Source organism: Lissotriton helveticus, chromosome 2_1 (genome assembly GCF_964261635.1).
Source record: "Lissotriton helveticus chromosome 2_1, aLisHel1.1, whole genome shotgun sequence".
NCBI lineage: Eukaryota > Metazoa > Chordata > Amphibia > Caudata > Salamandridae > Lissotriton > Lissotriton helveticus.
In genome coordinates this window covers 1,588,906,900-1,588,925,156 of record NC_136059.1, presented here as the reverse complement: position 1 = coordinate 1,588,925,156, position 18,257 = coordinate 1,588,906,900, and the positions used below count along the sequence as shown (strand labels likewise).

The 18,257-nt window shown below is 45.3% G+C and overlaps 1 protein-coding gene across 2 annotated transcripts in view; it reads left to right on the top strand.

The window, feature by feature from the left end:
- The window catches only part of TBC1D2 (TBC1 domain family member 2), a 511,011-nt gene extending 494,856 nt beyond the window's left edge, over positions 1-16,155 (top strand). For both annotated transcript variants that reach the window (XM_078676557.1, XM_078676558.1), the window contains exon 14: positions 15,750-16,155. In XM_078676557.1, the coding sequence (XP_078532683.1) occupies positions 15,750-15,951 (202 nt within the window). In that variant the 3' untranslated portion in view covers positions 15,952-16,155. The remainder of the gene's footprint in view (positions 1-15,749) is intronic.
- The last annotated feature ends 2,102 nt before the right edge of the window (positions 16,156-18,257 follow it).

Below are 18,257 nucleotides of genomic sequence, written 5' to 3'. Positions count from 1 at the left end.
TAAAAGAAGGGGTGAGCATTGGGACTTATCAGTTAAGAAGCTGCTTTATCAGAAACAACATTTCAAAAAGAAACCTTGTTTCCACTTCCAGGCAGAAAACAGCTACCCTGTTCTAAGGGCCGGCCCATAATTCTCATTTCCTAGTGTTACTGGCATTGCCCACTTCTTAAGGGCCTCATTGAGCAAAATGACTAATATTTTGTTGGAACACATTTTTTATGGAGCCTAGGTTTTTGTATAGATTCTGATGCTCATCTTTACAAGATAGTTAAGACGTTACTTTGTCAAACCCATTTTACAGTTGCAAACCCTGCAATTTGCAAAATTACAAGATGGAAACATACTGTTTTACAGTGTCCTCTTTTGTTATTAAGAAATCCTTTCCAGATAGCAAAAGGGATTTTGCAACTCGTTCTGAATTGCAATAAGGGGGTGGCATGAAATGGGCGTCCCCACCTACTTTTTGCAGTGTCATATATAATGGTTTGTGATGCATTTCCATCCATAAACCACTGAACAGTTATTGACACCTCAGAGGAAGTGTGAACTCATTCAGAAAGGGATATTGTCCCTGTTGCACATACCCCCCATTGGGAATTGTTTCTGGCAGTGAGGGGGAAGGCAGTGATCCGGGGAACCAACACATGTCACCTCTAATGGTTTCCCAGCCCATTGGTATATAGGTTGAGTTACAAAATGAAGAGCAGGACGCAAAAAGTCACTGCACAATCTGCATCCATTATTTGCTGCCTGCTGTTTCGAACATCACTCTCCAAGTTTAATATTGGCACAGTCATCAGACCATCTGGGCCAGGAGATTTGTATTTTTTCGGTGGTGTTTACTGCTTAAATTCCTTTTTCTTTACACAAGGGCAGTTGTAAATTGAAAAGGTAATCTTAGGCAAATTAAAACTTTTGAAGTATTTGTCAGCAATATCTGTAAGACACAGGATCCTTCACACTAATAACAAACTCTTCATTCTCTTATGTCTGAGCAGAGAAGGATGTATTCATTTTCTTAGCTTTACGATATTTTGCCTGCTTTGTTGGTACTTGTTGGAAATGGGATTTATGGTTGGCTAGGGCTTGCGCCTAAGCCAGGCAGAAACCACCACTCTAGTCAGGGTAAGGGAGTTACATGCTGAAGATAACCCCTGCTCATCCCCTTGGTAGCTTGGCACAAGCAGTTAGGCTTATCCCAGAGGCAATGTGTAAAGTGTTTGCGCAACACACACAACAGCAGCGACACACTAGGCACACCACAAAAGAAACTCCACACAAGGTTATATAAATTATAGCCTTTGTATTACTCATAAGCACATTAGATCATAATCACAAATATACACTGTGCCACCTGGCACTCGGTAGTAATTTACACAGGGATTATATACAGGACAGGGCCAATCGGGCCACTGTCAGAACCATCAGCATGCAAGTAATAACACAACCAGTAACTACTGGCAACATACTGTCCTCAGCATCATCACAAGTAACATAGACACATTATGTCTGCATCACATAAACACATTATGCATTAGCATTAGGCATCACATTAGGAATACATCCTAATAACTAGCTGTGCACCCCAGTAACACTAGGTAGGTGCACACATCATGTGGCGGCCTCATGCCACACCAGGACACGAAATGACACCAGGCCAACTGGCCTTCCTCATGGGGCTCGTCTGGGCTGTCCCAAATACCCTTTGTCCCAAAAGTCCGGGCTTGATAATCATAGGGCCTTCCACTGGCCCTTTGGCTGCAAAAGCAACCACCGCAAATGTGTGCAATGCACTGGGGGTGAGGGTCTCACCCCTTCTTCTTTATGAAAAGAAATGCCCCTGTCATTGCAGCTGCCCGCACTGTTGCGGTGCAGCTGGAGAAGAATTGCACCAACAATGCCCAACCAGAACCCCCACTTACTGGGGCTCTTCCTGGACTCCTCCGGTCTCTTTGGGCAGGGAGAATGGCACCAGCAATGTGCCTGGCAGGCTCTGTCTCTGGACAAGACGCGAGGTTGTCAACGGGGCACCCTTGAGGTTCCGGTCCTCTTTCCTGGCTGCCCTCGAGGTTCCGTCCCTCAGAGGACTCCAGCTGTGCTCTCTAGCGGCAGAACACAGGGCTCTCGGCTGCCTGGGCCGAGCCCTGCCCCCAATCAAGCCTTCAGCTGTCTGTCTTCCGGCAGGCACTTCCTCTCTCTCTGAAGCAGTGGAAAGGCGGAAATGGAGCCATCGAGGCTCCGGCTTGTGGCTTCAACAGGTCCCATCAACAGTCAGGCACGGGTGCCTGACTTCCGTTTTCGCTGATCTCTGCGGCTTCATTCCTGGAATCACCACAATGCAGGGTAGGCTCCTGCTTTACTCCTGAAAGCACCACAATGCGGGCTAGGCTCCCACTTTACTCCTGAAAGCACCACAATTCACGGTAGGCTCCAGCTTTACTCCTTTGCAGTGCGGGGGAATCCCCACGCCGGGATTCCCCCGGAACACTTTTGCAGCCCAGCATGAAAGGCACTTACGCTCCTCTCGTCCTGGAGCAGCAGGGAAAAAGATGCAGCGCTCACGAGGTGTTAGAATCCCAGAATTTTTGAGGGGCAAAGCTGGGCCCAGGCAGGGCATCTCACAGGGCCTACTGCAGAGGGGCAGTCCCTCGTGGCGGTTCCTCCTGGGGACCAGCAGGTACAAGCCAACACCCCCGAACAGCACACAGACATGGGGTCACAGCCCCAATATTTATACTAGAGATGGCTTTGTTCTGCCCTGGCACAGGGCTTGGGGAACCAGTTTCAATTGGTTCTGGGGTGTCCTGAAGCACTTTGCTTACAGTGCTTCTACTCTTCTTTGGCAGGTGGGGCTCGGTCTTCAGGCACACCTTAGGGTGCGGAGCCAGCATTGACCCAGTCAGGCACAGACCCATTCAGGGTCAGGGGCTACTCCTCCCACTACTCAAAATGTAGCTCTGCCTATTCAGCCTAGTGCTGACTCACCCTGCCCCTCTGGGGCCACACACCTCACCATCCCCTGTCACTCCAGAGCGAGACATGCAATACACACCAGGCAGGCAAAGACACATAGCACACAGAAATGCCAACTTCTAAAAGTAATGAAAAAACTAGGACAAGAGTCGTAGACTACCAAAAAGCACTCAAGTGAGTATCAAACAGTGTGGCATACAAGTAATACATTGTCACAAATCAGATGATCAAAATGAACACATTCACAAATACAAAAAGTCCATTGAAAAAGTACTCTGTAGAAACAACAGTAGTAAATCAAAAGAGTCTTTTAATTGAAGAGAGGCTTGTGACGGTCCACAGGGATATTTCTTTCAAATGCGTGGAACAGCAAACATCTGAATCCCACGAGTGACACTTAAATCCCAATGCATTTCTGGCATGAATGCTGCCCTTCGTCAGGGGAATTTACAAACTAAGTAACTGAATTATATAATTCTCCGAAAAGTTAACAAAATCAAATACGTATCCGAGAGGTACAGAGAGGAAGTCAACATGATGAGTCAACATAATGAATGCTCCAAACACACTAAATAGCCCTAACTCGAAAGAAAATGCTACTTAATGTAAAACCTCAAAAGTAAGAGAGGAAGAGGAACGAACAAAAGGAGGAAAGTGTTAGACATTCAAATCAATAGTGTGTATGCCCATTGTCCAGCGCTAGAGCACACAACAAATTTCACAACTAAATGGATGGTGCAAATTAATTTTAAAAAACGACCAAACGTGCCAATTCCGCTAAAGTGCCTGCGTGAAAGCGCATGCTCAAAAAGTAACATGCAGTTGCCAATGCAAAATAAAACGCCACCCACTCGTGCCCCCAGAGGTAAATACGTGAAGCATTCATTACTTGAAGCCTGCATCAAAACACGACACAGCGTCATGTATAAAGAACACTAACTCAAAGGATAGTGCTGTAAATAAAGTGATCAAAGTGTGAGTGTGTTAGTGGCCCACTCAAATCCAAATGCAATACCCCTTGTGTTAAAAAATGTAACTCACCGGCGAAGACCGTGGTAAGAGACGCCAAACCAAAACGTTATAAGCTTTATTTGCACGAGGTGGGCCGAACCCGCCGTCGGGCCAGCCGGTAATGTCAAACATTACCATGCCTCTGGATCAACAAAAAGATCGAATTACTTAGCAAGTACGTCAAAGGTGTGAATTCAAAAACATAAAGCACTGAAGTGCCAAGACTCACTAGAATCTAAAGCCAGGTAGTGGCATCAGCAGTTAAACCATGTAGAGAGGAGACAGAGATTCTACGGCTGTCCCAAGAGTAACAACGCCATGAGCGGAGCTTGCGTGCACGCATATGAGTGCTCGTCAGGAATTTAATGCCAGTGTGAGGCCGTATGCTTCGAATTAAAGGAGCAGTGTAGTCCGCAAAATAATAACAGAGAACCAGAATGGAAATAAAAGAAGGAGAAAGAACGAAAGTTATGCTCCCAATACCAATGTGAGCCATGAGCTTAAAGGTAACAACATGCAAAAATGAAAAGTAATCGTACAGAGATGCCGGATATCAATCTAAATCCACAGGTGCAATAATTAGGACATGACACTAAGTGATGATAGTGGTGATAGAAAATCGCATTATAATAGCAGATGGCAATATAATAGCATACCTGACCAACCAGTGTCGTAGGTGTGCTACCTCAAAAAATCCTGAATGGCCAAGAATAGAAGATAAAAGATAACAAAGAAGAAAAAATAGTGTCAAAAAAATGTATCATCTCACTCATAATTGAATGTACATATGTAGAATGAAAACCATCCATATCATTTCAAGATGGAAACAAATGCAGTCAAATACAAAGAAATACAATATGTAAAGCTCCCATGGACTTATAGAAGCCCCAGTACAAATGCATATACTGAATGAAATTACAAGCAAACTAATAGTGAATAAATAATAAGTAACGAGCTAAAGACAACAGTGTGTGTGTTCACCCAAAATGTGAAAATGATAATAGGCAAGAGCGGTGGCATGTTAAAAAAAGGTGTGACCAGAAACAGCGTTATAAGAAACAAGAAAACTCCAGCATGTCATTCAATCCTTTAGGCATAAAAGTATCCAAAAAGCGTATCCAATACATTTCACGCTGAGACAAAAATGTAGAAATGTCCCTGTCTGCTTGAACCCTTACTACTTCCAGAATCGGAAAGCGTAATCGAGCCATCATGTGGTGGTATTCATGCCAGTGGACCGCAAGAGGAGAGGTAGTAGTCTTGGTTCTAAAGCAACTCTTGTGTTCCGTGATTCGTTTACATAAAGATCTCTCAGTCTTTCCTACATAATACATACTGCAAGGGCATCGAATCATGTAAATGACAAAAGTGCTATTGCAATCTCCAGTCAAATGTAACTTAATGCTTTTTCCAGACCATGGGTGAGATATACAGTCAAGAACTAGAACATTATTACAATGGGTGCAGTTCTAACATTTGTGCATGCCCTTATGTGTCACTTTTTCATCAGATTCCAGCTCTCTCATATTGCATGATCTCCTGTATGCAAAAATTGGGGGTTCTGAAAAAATACCTCAAAAGTCCGGTTCGGACTGTAGTAGTTCCCAACGCTTTAAAATCACTTGCTTTATGGCCATGGATGAGGTGCAATAGGCGGATACAAACACTTCTCTGCTGGATAGTTGTTTATTCTGTTTCATCAGCAGAGACTCTCTATTTAGTTTCTGTGTGCGTTTCTCTGCCTCATCAACATTCTCAACTGGGTATCCACGAGCCAAAAATCTCTTTCTTGTTTCATGCATAGAGGGATCCAATTTAGTCATGTCAGAAGTAATACATTTGACCCGAAGAAACTGAGAGTACGGAAGATGACGTTTGAGTGATGGTGGGTGGAAAATGGCGTGAAGCAGTGAGATATTGCGATCAGTAGGTTTCTTTAACATGGAGGTCTGGATGACTGTTCCATCCACTTCAATGTTAATATACAAGAAAGCAATATGACAGCGGTCCATATTGTAAGTGAACTGTATTTGTGGGTGTCTGGTGTGAAGTCGTGTTAAGTTCTCCAAGAGGTCATTTTGGGCACCTTGCCATACTATCAGTATGTCGTCTATGTATCTTCTATACAGGATAAGGTGTTCGGACCACCTGGCATCAGATAAGATGTGCTGAAGTTCAGACTGCATCATGAAGATTTTGGCGTACTTGGGTGCTCCAGAAAAACCCATTGACGTCCTGTTAGTCTGAAGATAATATTTCTGTTTCCATTGGAAATAACTGTGAAACAGGGAACATTGCAATAACTCCAGTAGGAATACCTTGTTGGCTTGTACATCTTCTTGTCACAAGAGAGCCCACTCTTCCGCCTTGTTTCCCTCTGAATGCGGAATGGATGTGTACAGGGCAGTAACGTCAATTGTACATAGCCAGATCTCTGACGCTGCTGCTTCTAAAAGTGTCATCTTTAAAATAGTGATCATAAATCTGCGCACACCACTACGCAGCATTTATTATCACTGTTCCAAACATACCAAACTTGACCACACTGTTCCTCTCATATCAGGAATTAACACTGAAACACTTATCAGAGAATCCCCAAAGCATTCCTATGAGATGGCAGCCTCAAAGCAGCGAGAAACCAAAATGGCTGTTTGTCACTACCAGGACATATCACACATTTAAGGAACATGTTGTACCTTTTACCTAAAATGCACCTCGCCCATGTGGCTAGCTAGGGCCTAAATTAGGGGTGACTGACATGCAGTAAAAGGGGGGTCACTGACGTGGCAACAACTTTAGGTGCCACGTCAAAGCGGCAGTAAACTGCGCGTACAGGCCCTGCAATGGCAGAGGCCTGAGACAGGTTTGAAAGGCTACTTTGGTGGGTGGTGCAATCAGCGCTGCAAGCGCAAAAGTAGCATTTAATTTACTAGCCCTGGGTATCTCAGATACCACTTTACATGGGACTGACAGGTAAATTAAATACGCCAAACAGGTGTAGACCAATCTTACCATGTTTACCACAGAGAGCACACACACTTTACATTGGACAGCAGTACTAAAGTGCCCAGTGTCCTAAAACTAACAATACCAGGTCAGAAAAAAGACAAGGTGGAAGGCAAAAAGTTCAGGGATGGCCTTGCAAAAAGGGCCAATTCCAACAGTACTATACATTATTTTTGTGTTAGAATTGTTCATCTACATGGTGGCTCTTCTGTACAGTAATTTACGGAGATTTTTGCAAGGAGCTTTGTAGGTTCCGATAATATGAGCTCAGCCTCTAGTTTTTAATCTACTTTCTCAGAATGATAACATGCTGAGTGCAATATTTATTTTGATGACATTAAGAATTATTAGTGTGTTTTTTTGAAGCCTTGCTACAGTCAGCTTTCGCTGTTTGTTGTAGACAGCATTGTAACCAAAACTTGAATTTACACTTGAGTGGGCTGGAAACATGCCACTTGCTCATGATTGGTTGGATTCCCTTTTAATTCCAATTACGTGCTCCTCACCCAATGGCTTTCCTCCTTTTTTGTAGGTTTATTCTTCCCCAGTAGTTTTTGGTTTACCATGGTTTTGATTGGATGAGCCAGGAGTCTCTATTTACTTTTGCACGTTTTTAAGACATTTGTCTTTTGGTACTTGATGGGAGTGCATTGGCCTAGCCTTTTTCTCTCTGCCTTGGGCTTAATTCAGGCCCAGCCCTCTCTTTCCTCACATCTTGGCTCTCTTTCTCTCGTCCATACTAATGTTTCTTTCCCAGCTGCACACTATTACTTTTCCATACCTCCCTCATTTCCTCAAAATATGCTCACATACCACCACCACCTCTGGTATTGGATTTGCTACTACTTGCACAACTACAGTGCAAGTATTGGCAGAGCCAATACTATCGGGCCAACTTTCAAATCTATTTGCTTGGTATTTCTTATTATAGTTATGTAAATATAATAAGGCTATCATGTTGAATAAAGAATCAATGTGAGTTCCACCTTCAAATGCAACTCCTTTGTTAAAAAAGACAAGCACAAGAATTCCAAGATGGTCATCATGTTAATCTAGATGACACTTGATGAATAACATTCTTGGAAGGGTATAACATAAATAATACAGATCAAATAGTATTTAAGAATTGCCACCCGATACTAATGGCTTTGCTAATGCTTGTGCTGCAATTGTACACATCTTTGCAAAGCCTAAACTGGTATCAACATTGGTAGTGTTGACATTCAGTCCTGAAGAATCCATCATATTCCGTCTATTATTCAACATCTACCTAGCCCTCCTTACCAAATCTGATTAAATTATACAACTTCACCTGTTACAACTATGCAGATGACATCCAAATCATGTTAAAAATGGATAGCCTGGAAGACCTCTACAATTTACAGATCAGTGACGGCCTTCATGCCATGAACACATAGGTAATAAATAAGCATGTAAAGCTCAATACAGCAGTATGTTTTTTTCACTTAACTATAACGTTCCTTTAACATTTGTTTTCAGTGAATATATATATATATATTAATGGTCCACAGGTCCCATGGTGCAGTGGAAGGAAATGCACCCTCCAAAGGTATTTGCCTTACAAGTTTATTAAATAAGGAAATGCCATGGCATTCCAAGATACAGGGGCTCAGAGAACCCAACACGTTTTGGCGAGCAAGTCACTGCAAAGCGGAGTGCGCATTTCCTTCCAGTACACCGTGGGACCTGTGGATTTTTGATGTTTCTCAGCACTCACGCCAACTGCGCAGAGCATCAGTGAGTCTGGAGTATGTATGTATGTATATATATATATATATATATATATATATATACACATATATATATATATATATATATATATAACTCCACAAATCCCGGTTTGACCAGAACAAAACGGGCCGCACTCATCGCAGGTACTTGTAATGAATTAATTTTATTTTCAGCATTTCATTGATATTTTCGGCATTCAAGACAGACAGGTAAACACACCTACGCATTTCGGCACCACTTGTGCCTTCATCACAATTTGAAAAGCGGGGCCTATTCCCTCACTTTTTATGTTTGAATACACCATTACATCACAGGAAAGGATGTAATGGTGTATTCCTTCTCACCAATATTTTATACAGTCAGGAGCAGATCCCTGTGCATACATAGCCCTTGATCTGAATGATCAAGTGAAATTCTAATTCTGAGGGCTGTCATTTAGCTATAGTCTTTCAATTCTCAACTCCAACAGGTTTCAGGGAGAGCTTTGCTACCTTTCTCACCAACCCTGCAACGTGTCTACAACTAATACACATTTTTTAAACTATGTGAATTACAGAAAATCCCATACACACCTCAGTTGTTATAGGTTGCTCAAAGTGTGATCAATGTTAAATGTAGGGTGCCTTTAACTAAGTGAACTAAATACTTTTATGAATTGATATTGAAATAAGATTTTATTGTTGGTTAGAGTCCCAATGTTTTGGTGACTTTTAACAACTTGCAGTGCATGTTATGTATAGTGAACAGGAAATCCTCATCATCCCCTCATTTTTCACCATTCCTGCACCTTCCCCCACTCCCAAGTTCCACATTGATTATCCTGGACCCTGACATGGCTTTGGCATTTACCTTCCAAAGACAGCGGTTTGTCACCACTGTAAATTTAATATCATTAATTTGGAACTAACTTTAAACGGCCTTCGAACTTCGTCTTCCAACAGCAGATGGGTGGATTTAAACACTTTATCCTTCAACAAATTTGCAAGGTCCATCTTCCATTAATGAGTAGTTCATAGTGGAGATGGCTAGCCCATGGACCCAGGCACAAGACATTCACTGCAGAGCTGTGATGGGCTTTTGGAATGAGCATTTTTCTTTTATCTTCCATTACATACTGCATTTAAGAGATGGAAGTTAGATTTGAAATTAGTACAAACATTTTGTCCTCCGTCTCTCTTGTTTGCGTTTCTCTCGAGCCTGGTTTTGAGAGCACTGAAATCGTGATTTGCACGATTTGGTATTGTGTGTCCTGGTAACAGTTGTGCTGCTTGGAAACATCTCTGAGTAAGGATGGGGTAAGAAAGTGACCTGAGGAGGTGTGATCTGATTACAGGAATATGATCTTCTTTACTCCAGGGTAGTCCAGCTCCTACATTATGTTTCGCCCTCGATTTCGAGGGAAAAACCTGCCTGGCCAGAGTTTGTAGCTTGGTATACAAGGAATTTTATAGGATAATCCTAGAATAAAGGGAAATACGCTAGGCAACAAAGAGGCAAACTTGGTAAATTAAAATAGCCAGGAGATGACTGCTGGGAGGTCGCTACACTTTTGAGTAAGAAACAGGAAGAAGATGAACCCAGGAATATTGAAGTTCTCCGGTAAGCAACCAGGCTATTAGTATTTTGCTGACTTCAATGTAAGTTTTATACACATAAAACATGAGTAGCAGTTACCCTTTTTGTGTGAAATGCTGCCCCTGGAGTAAAGTAGGAGGTCTTCTGTTGAAGTTCTTGTGTTGTAAATTCCAATACATGAACATCACCCGGTCCAGAGAAGCCACAGGGTAATACTACATTGTCCAGAGAGGACAGTACAACTGCCTTCCCCCTTAAATACATCCTGGTGTTATTAAAGTATTAAAGATCTCGGAAAGGCCATATTTAGGCACGCTTACTAGACGACACATGCGCTGTCTGTTACCAGGTACATTGTAGTTTACAAAGAACATAGAAAGTCTTAGAGCTCACCCTTTGCTTTCAATTGGTTGGCCTTCCTGTCACTCTAATTTGCCTGCTTCATATTTCTATCCAAGCTTATCAGTCTTGTGGTTGTCCCTCTTGTGGAGCATAACTTATTTACCACCACTTTGATTGACTGGCATCTCTGCTTGTTTTTCAGACACTGTAGTTTTTTTAATGCCAAGCAGTCCATGATAGTGATTGTATTTTTTATTTCAACATCTGTTTTATTAAACCCCCAGACGGGGATACGCAAAGGAAAAGGTGACATTTACACAGCGTTAAGTCTACAACCCCCAAGGGGCCGGCCGCGACACACAACTCGATGTACAATAGCTTTCTGTGCGTGCAGGATCTGCGATTCCTCCAGTCTCACATTCAGTGTTCTGCCTACAACCCAATCGGGCCTGTCATATGAAAGAGCATTATGTGCAATCCACCACGCCCAATTGTCACCACGCGTTAGGTTCAGCCCTGAAGATCGGGCAGCAACTAGTGGGCCAAACGGAAACAAACATCGGACCATAGCGGTCCAACACACAACCAGGGGCCTAAAGGAAGGCAACAGAGAAGAGAGAGACAGTGTCCAGGGAGAGCAGAGAGAAAGGTAGGAAAGAGGCAGACAGGATAGGGGGAGTGAAAGGACCCGAAGAGGAGCGGCCGTCGGGGCACACTTCCGCAGTTCCATGCCGGGTCCGCAGGCCATTATCTCAGGGTGCTACGGGGGGCAAAGGGGATCCACTAAACGCAGCGCCCGCAGCTTAGGGGGCATGCTCCTAGCATGTTCGCTTTTGCACAGATAAGTCACCAGGGGTTGCCAAACTTTCTCAAAGCGTGTAGTGCGGGACTGTAGCCTTGCTGAAAGCATCTCCATAGTGATGACCTGCCAGAGTCTCCCAAACCATGCAGCAAGGGGGGGAGCCTCCGCCTTCTTCCAATACAGGGCAATAAGTTGTCTGGCAGCACCCAGCATTTGCAATGATATACTCCATTCATTACGGGTCAGGGCAAGCAAATTGACAGGTTTGATTCCCAGCAATACTGTACTAGCGGCATCAGGCAAAGGGAACCCCAGAACCCCCCTTATGTGGCTCAGTACCTCTTTCCAAAAGATAGCGATCAGGGGGCAGGTCCACCAGATGTGCAGGAAATCCCCAGGCACATGATGGCACCTCCAACAACCGGGAGAGGAAGAGGAGAACATTCTGTGTAAGCGCTGTGGTGTGTAATACCATTGTGTCATTACTTTGTACGCGTTTTCTTGCTGCGGTACGCTGCGGTATACTTTGGGGATATCTCCCCAGAAGCGAGCCCATTGCGTCGGCGTAATATCTGCACCCAGCGTCGCATGCCATTTTTGCTGGTACGGCTGCAAGGGGGGAGTTTGGGGGTGTTGCAAAATGCGATAGATCTGAGAGATTAGGCCCTTCGTGTCGGTGCAGGAGCGGGCCAGACGCTCAAACGGGGTAAAGGCCCTGGTGGCCCCTGGGTATACCGCGTCCGACAAGGCCCAATGACGCAATTGGAGAAATTGCAACTCAGCCTCCGGCGGAAGACGGAATTCCTCTCGACAATGGGCAAAAGTCTTAAGGGTGCCTCCATCAAAGAGATCTGTAAGGACTCTGCAGTCGCCTTGCGTCCATTTACGAAAGGCATTAGAGCGGCTAGCCGGTGGAAACCACGGGTTGTCTTCAATAGGGGTGTGCGGTGAGGGGAAGGTCGTGAGACCTCTCCGTAACGCTATCTTGTCCCACACATTCAGGACTGCTTTCGTGGGCACCGCCAAATATGCACTAGGGGACCGCCCCGCTTTATGAATCCAAGCCAGATTCCAGATGGTGCGGCCCGTGACCGCCCGCTCCATATGGTCCATATGGAGCCACCCCTTCTCGCTTCGCCTGGTGCCCCATTCAATCACAAAGCGCAAGTGAGTAATAATCCACCAGGTTAGGGCACGCAAGCCCTCCGCGATCTCGCAGGGCCATAAGAAGTGCCTGAGAGAAGCGGGGTCTCTTACCCCCCCCCATATAAATTTAGTGCAGTCTTTTTGCAGGGCTCGGATGTTCGGCAAGGGGATAGGTGTGGGAAGGCACGGGAACAGATAAAGGAGTTTAGGCAGGATAGACATTTTGATTGCGTTTAGCCTTCCCAGCCATGAGGGGATAAGTGGTTTCCAGCGTCTCAGGTCGTCAAGGATGGATTTGCGGCAATCTGCCCAGTTGAGTGCCGACCAATCTTCCAGGGAGTGGGTCAGGGATAGGCCGAGGTATCGAATATGGCGAGCAGTCCAGCTATAGGGGCACAACTGTTCCAGTGAGGGGATATCGGCCGGAGGGATCGTAAGGTTAAGTACCCACGATTTATCGTGGTTGATTTTCAGGCCGGAGGCGTCCTGGAAGGAGCAGAGCGCTGCATGGAGCGCCGGTAAGGACTGCCGGGGCTCCGTAAGGGTAAGGATGAGCTCGTCAGCGTACAACGCCACTTTATGGACTTGTCCACCCATCGTAATGCCGTGGATGCCCGGGTCTCGCCTGATCAGATCCGCCAGAGGTTCGACCGCCAAGGCGAACAGGAGGGGCGAGAGAGGGCAGCCCTGTCTAGTCCCTCTCCCGATGTCGATCGGGTCTGTCAACCTCCCATTCACGCGGATCCTAGCCTTTGGCGCAGCATAAGGCGCCATGATCCTGGCAACCATCTGTGGCCCGAGCCCTATCTTACAAAGGACCGCTCGGAGAAATGACCAGTCCACGCGGTCGAACGCTTTCTCAGCGTCCAACGAGAGGAGGCACGCCGGGATACGCCAATGGTGCGCCTTCCCCACCAAATGTGCAACTTTCCGCACGTTATCGGCCCCTTGGCGGCCACGAATGAAGCCCACCTGATCCGGGTCAACGAGATCAGGCATGTGGGGATCCAATCACTTGGCCAGCACCTTGGTGTATATTTTAAAGTCGGTATTGAGCAGCGCAATCGGGCGATACGACGAGCAGAGCGCGGGGTCCTTTCCGGGCTTCGGAATTAAAGCTATTTCCGCCATCCCCATGTCCGGGGAGGGGCCCTGACCGCCATCGAAAGAGGCGAAGAGCCGGAGGCGGTATGGACTCAGCTGAGATTGGAATAGGCGATAGAAGGAGAGCGGCAAGCCATCAGGGCCTGGTGTCTTCCCCAAATTTAGTTCTTTAATAGCCGAGGTTACCTCATCCAGCGTTAACGGCTCCTCCAAACTTTCAGCCGTAAGGGGGTGCAGCCGCGTCCCGCTATAGTGCGCCAAAACTGCTTCCGACAAGGCGGGGCCGGTGGGTCCGCCGTGTAGAGTGAGGCGTAATAGTCCCGAAACGCTCCCAGCTTGTCCCCTGCCGCCGTCGCTCGAGACCCATCGGGGAGCACCACGTTCGCTATGTGGGATCTGGCCGCTTTGACCCTCAGCCGTCTCGCCAATAGTTTCCCCACCTTATCCCCTCCGTCAAAGTGCAATTGCTTCAGAGCCAAAAGGGAGCCCTAAGCCCTGTTCGCACGCAGCAGTCGCAGCTGGCCCCGAATATTTGCCAGGCGTCGCCGTGTCCTCAAGGTGGATCCCTCTTGATCCTGCGTCTCCGCCTCCCTCAAGTCCCTCACCAAGCCGTCCTCCACCACCCTCCTCTCTCGTGCCCTCGCAATCGCAAGGGACGTAATGTGGCCCCGTATCGTGGCCTTAAAGGCGTCCCAGACCACCGGAAAAGGGGTCTCTGGCAGGTCATTGAACTCAAAATAGGAGGTAATGGCTGCACGAAAGTCCTCAACAGACGCTGCATCTCTAAGGAGGTGCGGGGGTAAATGCCATTTCCGTTCTCTGGGGGGACCGTCCCGCGGGTTCCTGAGAAGCAGCTCCACATGTGCATGGTCCGAGATGGATATGTCCGACATCCCAGCATCTACCACGTCGTGAAGTAGATCATGGGACAGGAAGACATGATCAATGCGAGAATAAGAGCGGTGGGCACTCGAATAAAAAGAGTACTCACTCTTATCCGGGGAGAAGTATCGCCATGCATCAAATAAGCCTAGGTCGCCGATCTGCTTGCGAAGCGCCAGAGACATCGCCCCCGCCCCATGAAAGGAGCCCTCACTCCGGTCCATCTTCGGACACCACACCAAATTAAAATCCCCCCCGAGGACAATAGAGGGTCCACCTCGAAGTACCTGGTCGCGTAAGAGGTCTCGGAGGAAACGATCCTGCGCCAGATTAGGGGCATACACATTGCACAGTGTAAGACGGCGAAGTCCCACCTCAACAGTCACCTTGAGGAAACGGCCATCACCACTTCGGAAGAGCCTATCATTACCCCGCCTGATGCCAGCTTTGCACAAAATCGCCACCCTGCCGTTTTCGTGTCCGCTGCCGCCCAGTATTGGAGAGGGTACCTAGGATGTGCCATGCGCCCAGTATCAGCCTGAAGGTGATTGTATTTTTGAACTGCCACCCTTGTGTACTTCTCTGCCTTCACTCCATGTTGCTCTCTGTCGTTGGAGTACTTCTCATTGCCCCTCCCTGTTGCTCTCGTCTTTGTGCTTCAACTCATTGCCTCATGCACCTTCATGCTGCTTCCTCTCACCCATGCCCTCCCCCCTATTTCTTTCAGTTGTTGTGTTGCTTTGGCTTCCCCTTCCTCCTCCATGTTGCTTCAGCATTCGCCTGCACATTCCAGGGTTACTTCAGCCCCTCATTGTACTTCTGTTCCAACCCCCTGCTCGCTTAAAACAAATAACTTAGCATTTTTCATTTTATTTTTAGTTACGAATTCAACTTGTCAACTTTAGCCACACTGTACAACATTGGGGATGCTGTGCAGCATTGCTAATAGCCATGGCAAAGCAAATAGGTCTCAAAGGGGAGATGTGTTGGCCTTGCCAATGCTTGTTTCTGTAGTGGATGCATAGAAAGATGTACTTCTGTAACCTACAATCAATGTACTCTCGAATACCATCTATTTTATATAAAACGAAATCTCACAGCGTTTCTTTGGAGCTAACTTATCAGCATCTCTCATAGACATTTGTTTTCTTTCTAGGAAATTGACGAATATAGCATTTAATGAAATGAATCCCTTCAGAATGAAGCAGCTAAGAAATCGGCGAGCAGCCCACATGGAAAAACTGAAGGCAGAGTTGAGTGAGCTGGAAAGGATAAAGGAGGAATATGTGAAAGAAAAAGTGGAACATGCAAATATGCATCTGGATGTAGGCGTTAGTGAAGATGAGGAAGAAACATAAATGGAACACAGCATTTTAAAATTAAATCACAGACATTTTTATAAAGATTTCAGAGCATTTTATCTTATATATTATATATATATTTCATTTAAACTTCTAGAAAGTAATTTATGTACAGAAGAGTAAAATTGGAATGCGAAAGGTGTCACTGAACTATTTTCAGCTCACTCCTTCCCGAGCACTAATTAAAGAGTCATGAACAACTTTCTCGCCTCTTTTTACAGACCTACTTGGTCATTGCTGTTTTCACGCTTTTTAGTAGTTTTTTTGATTTTTTCAAAAGCCTGTGGGCCAGATGTATCAAGCTAAATTGTGTTCGCAAATGCTGTAATTCACAGAATTTCAGTATTTGCGATCGCAATTTAGCTGTGTGCTATGTAGGTAGGCAAAAACCTTCTTGCAAAATAAAAATTTGTAAAAATTGCAATTCCCTATTTTGCGCATGCATTTAGAGAATTGCAATTTGCGATTCCCTAATTGCTATGCTAGTAGGCATCACAAATTGCGATATTGCCTTAAGGAATCGAAAATTACCACCAACTTCAAGTTGGTGGCAATTTGTGATTTCGTGGAAAAAAGGCACTTTTTTGCTTTTTTCACAGTGCCATGTGGCACACATACATGCCCTTAAGGCATGTATGTGCGCCGCATGTGCACACATGACATTTCAGGGGTGCAACAGGGTGTCCTTTGGAACCCTTGCCTCCTTGAAATTGCGTGCGCAATTCCCATTCATTTCTATGGGCCTCTTGGCCCATAGGAATGAATGGGAAGGGATTCCTTAATTGCAACTCCCAATTTGCAACTCGCAATTAAGGAATGCGTAGGAATCACAATTATTATTGTGATTCCTACATACATAGCAGTTTGCAAGTCCTTAAAAGCGATTTGCAAAAAAACGCATTCAAGGATTTGCAAATCTGTTTGTTGATACATATGCCCTTGTATTTCTTAGTTGCAGAAAATGTGTTTTTGTTTTCTTCTAAACAGGGTACTATTATTCTAGACAAGACACTGAGGGCCCTATTTATCAAGGTAGTTGCGTCACTTTTGCACCACACAACATGGCGCATGGGCAACGCAACCCCAAAATGCGATTTATCAAGCCACGCAAGTTCACTGTGCTTGGCCCTGAGTGGCTTGATAAATCAGGAGTAACGCAAAGCAGCGTCAATTGATGCGTTGCATTACTCTACCCCAGAGAGGTGTTCCTTGGGCACTGCGTGGTTGTTCCCACGCAACTCCCATGGAGTTTGATGCATTCCCAGATTTACCAAAATTGGTAGACCCGTGAATGCGCAAAAATGCTACACTTCCCAGGGGAGGCGTAACAAGGAGAAATATCTTTATTTCTTCTTGTTACTTTCTCTTTCTATGTGTGCTGCAATCATAGCTAGAGGAATATGCCTGAGGGGACTGTTTTTGTTTAGGGCCTTTCCTGCACAAAAACAATCCTGCATGCAACGCAGACACACTTGCACCATGGTGCAAGGGTGCCTATGTTGGCGCTAGGCAGCCCGTAGTGCACCAGTGCTGGGAAAAGTCCAAAATGAGCTGTATTGTGATAAATACAGCACATTATGGTCCTGAATGTTTACTCCTAATACCACTTAATAGATAATGCAACAGTGTCACAATTGCCATCAACAGCATCCCAGCAAACCAGAGTGGCAAACTAGATATGCTGCTCTGGAAAATAGCAAGTCAGTGCCTGTAAAATTAATTGAAACACACAGGTGAAGAGCCTTCCAAAAAAGCACAGCACTTGAAGTGCGAATGTGCCAATGAAAAATGATGCAACATTTCAGAGGCAAATTGGCACGCTGTAAAAGAAATTGACTCTTGAAGTTAAATGTTCTTGGCAGCTTGCTGTATGTGAGATCAGTAAGGAAACGGGTATGGCTACAGAGTAATGTAAGCAACAGTATGAATGGTCTTTGCATAAATACGGAATTCATTAGAATAATATGAATTACTAAGTAGCTGTTGCATGCATGTATTATTTGTTTTATATAGTGAAAGGAAACTGTTCAGCACACAATGTTATTAAAAACATCAACAAAATTCAAAATTCCAAATCATATTAATTGCTGCGTGGGTGTATTTTTAAGCTTTAAGTGACCTAATTATGACAGCTATTGGAGATCATTGAGCAGTAGTATTCAAGGGGAAGGTCACTTCTTATGTAGTTAGAGAGCTGGGTGAATATGGTGGGCCAGAAGTGAATTCAAGGGCTCCACACTGTCCTGGTCAATAACTATCTGCAAGTGAAAGAGCAACCCCGCACCCCCGCTTGTGATGGTCTT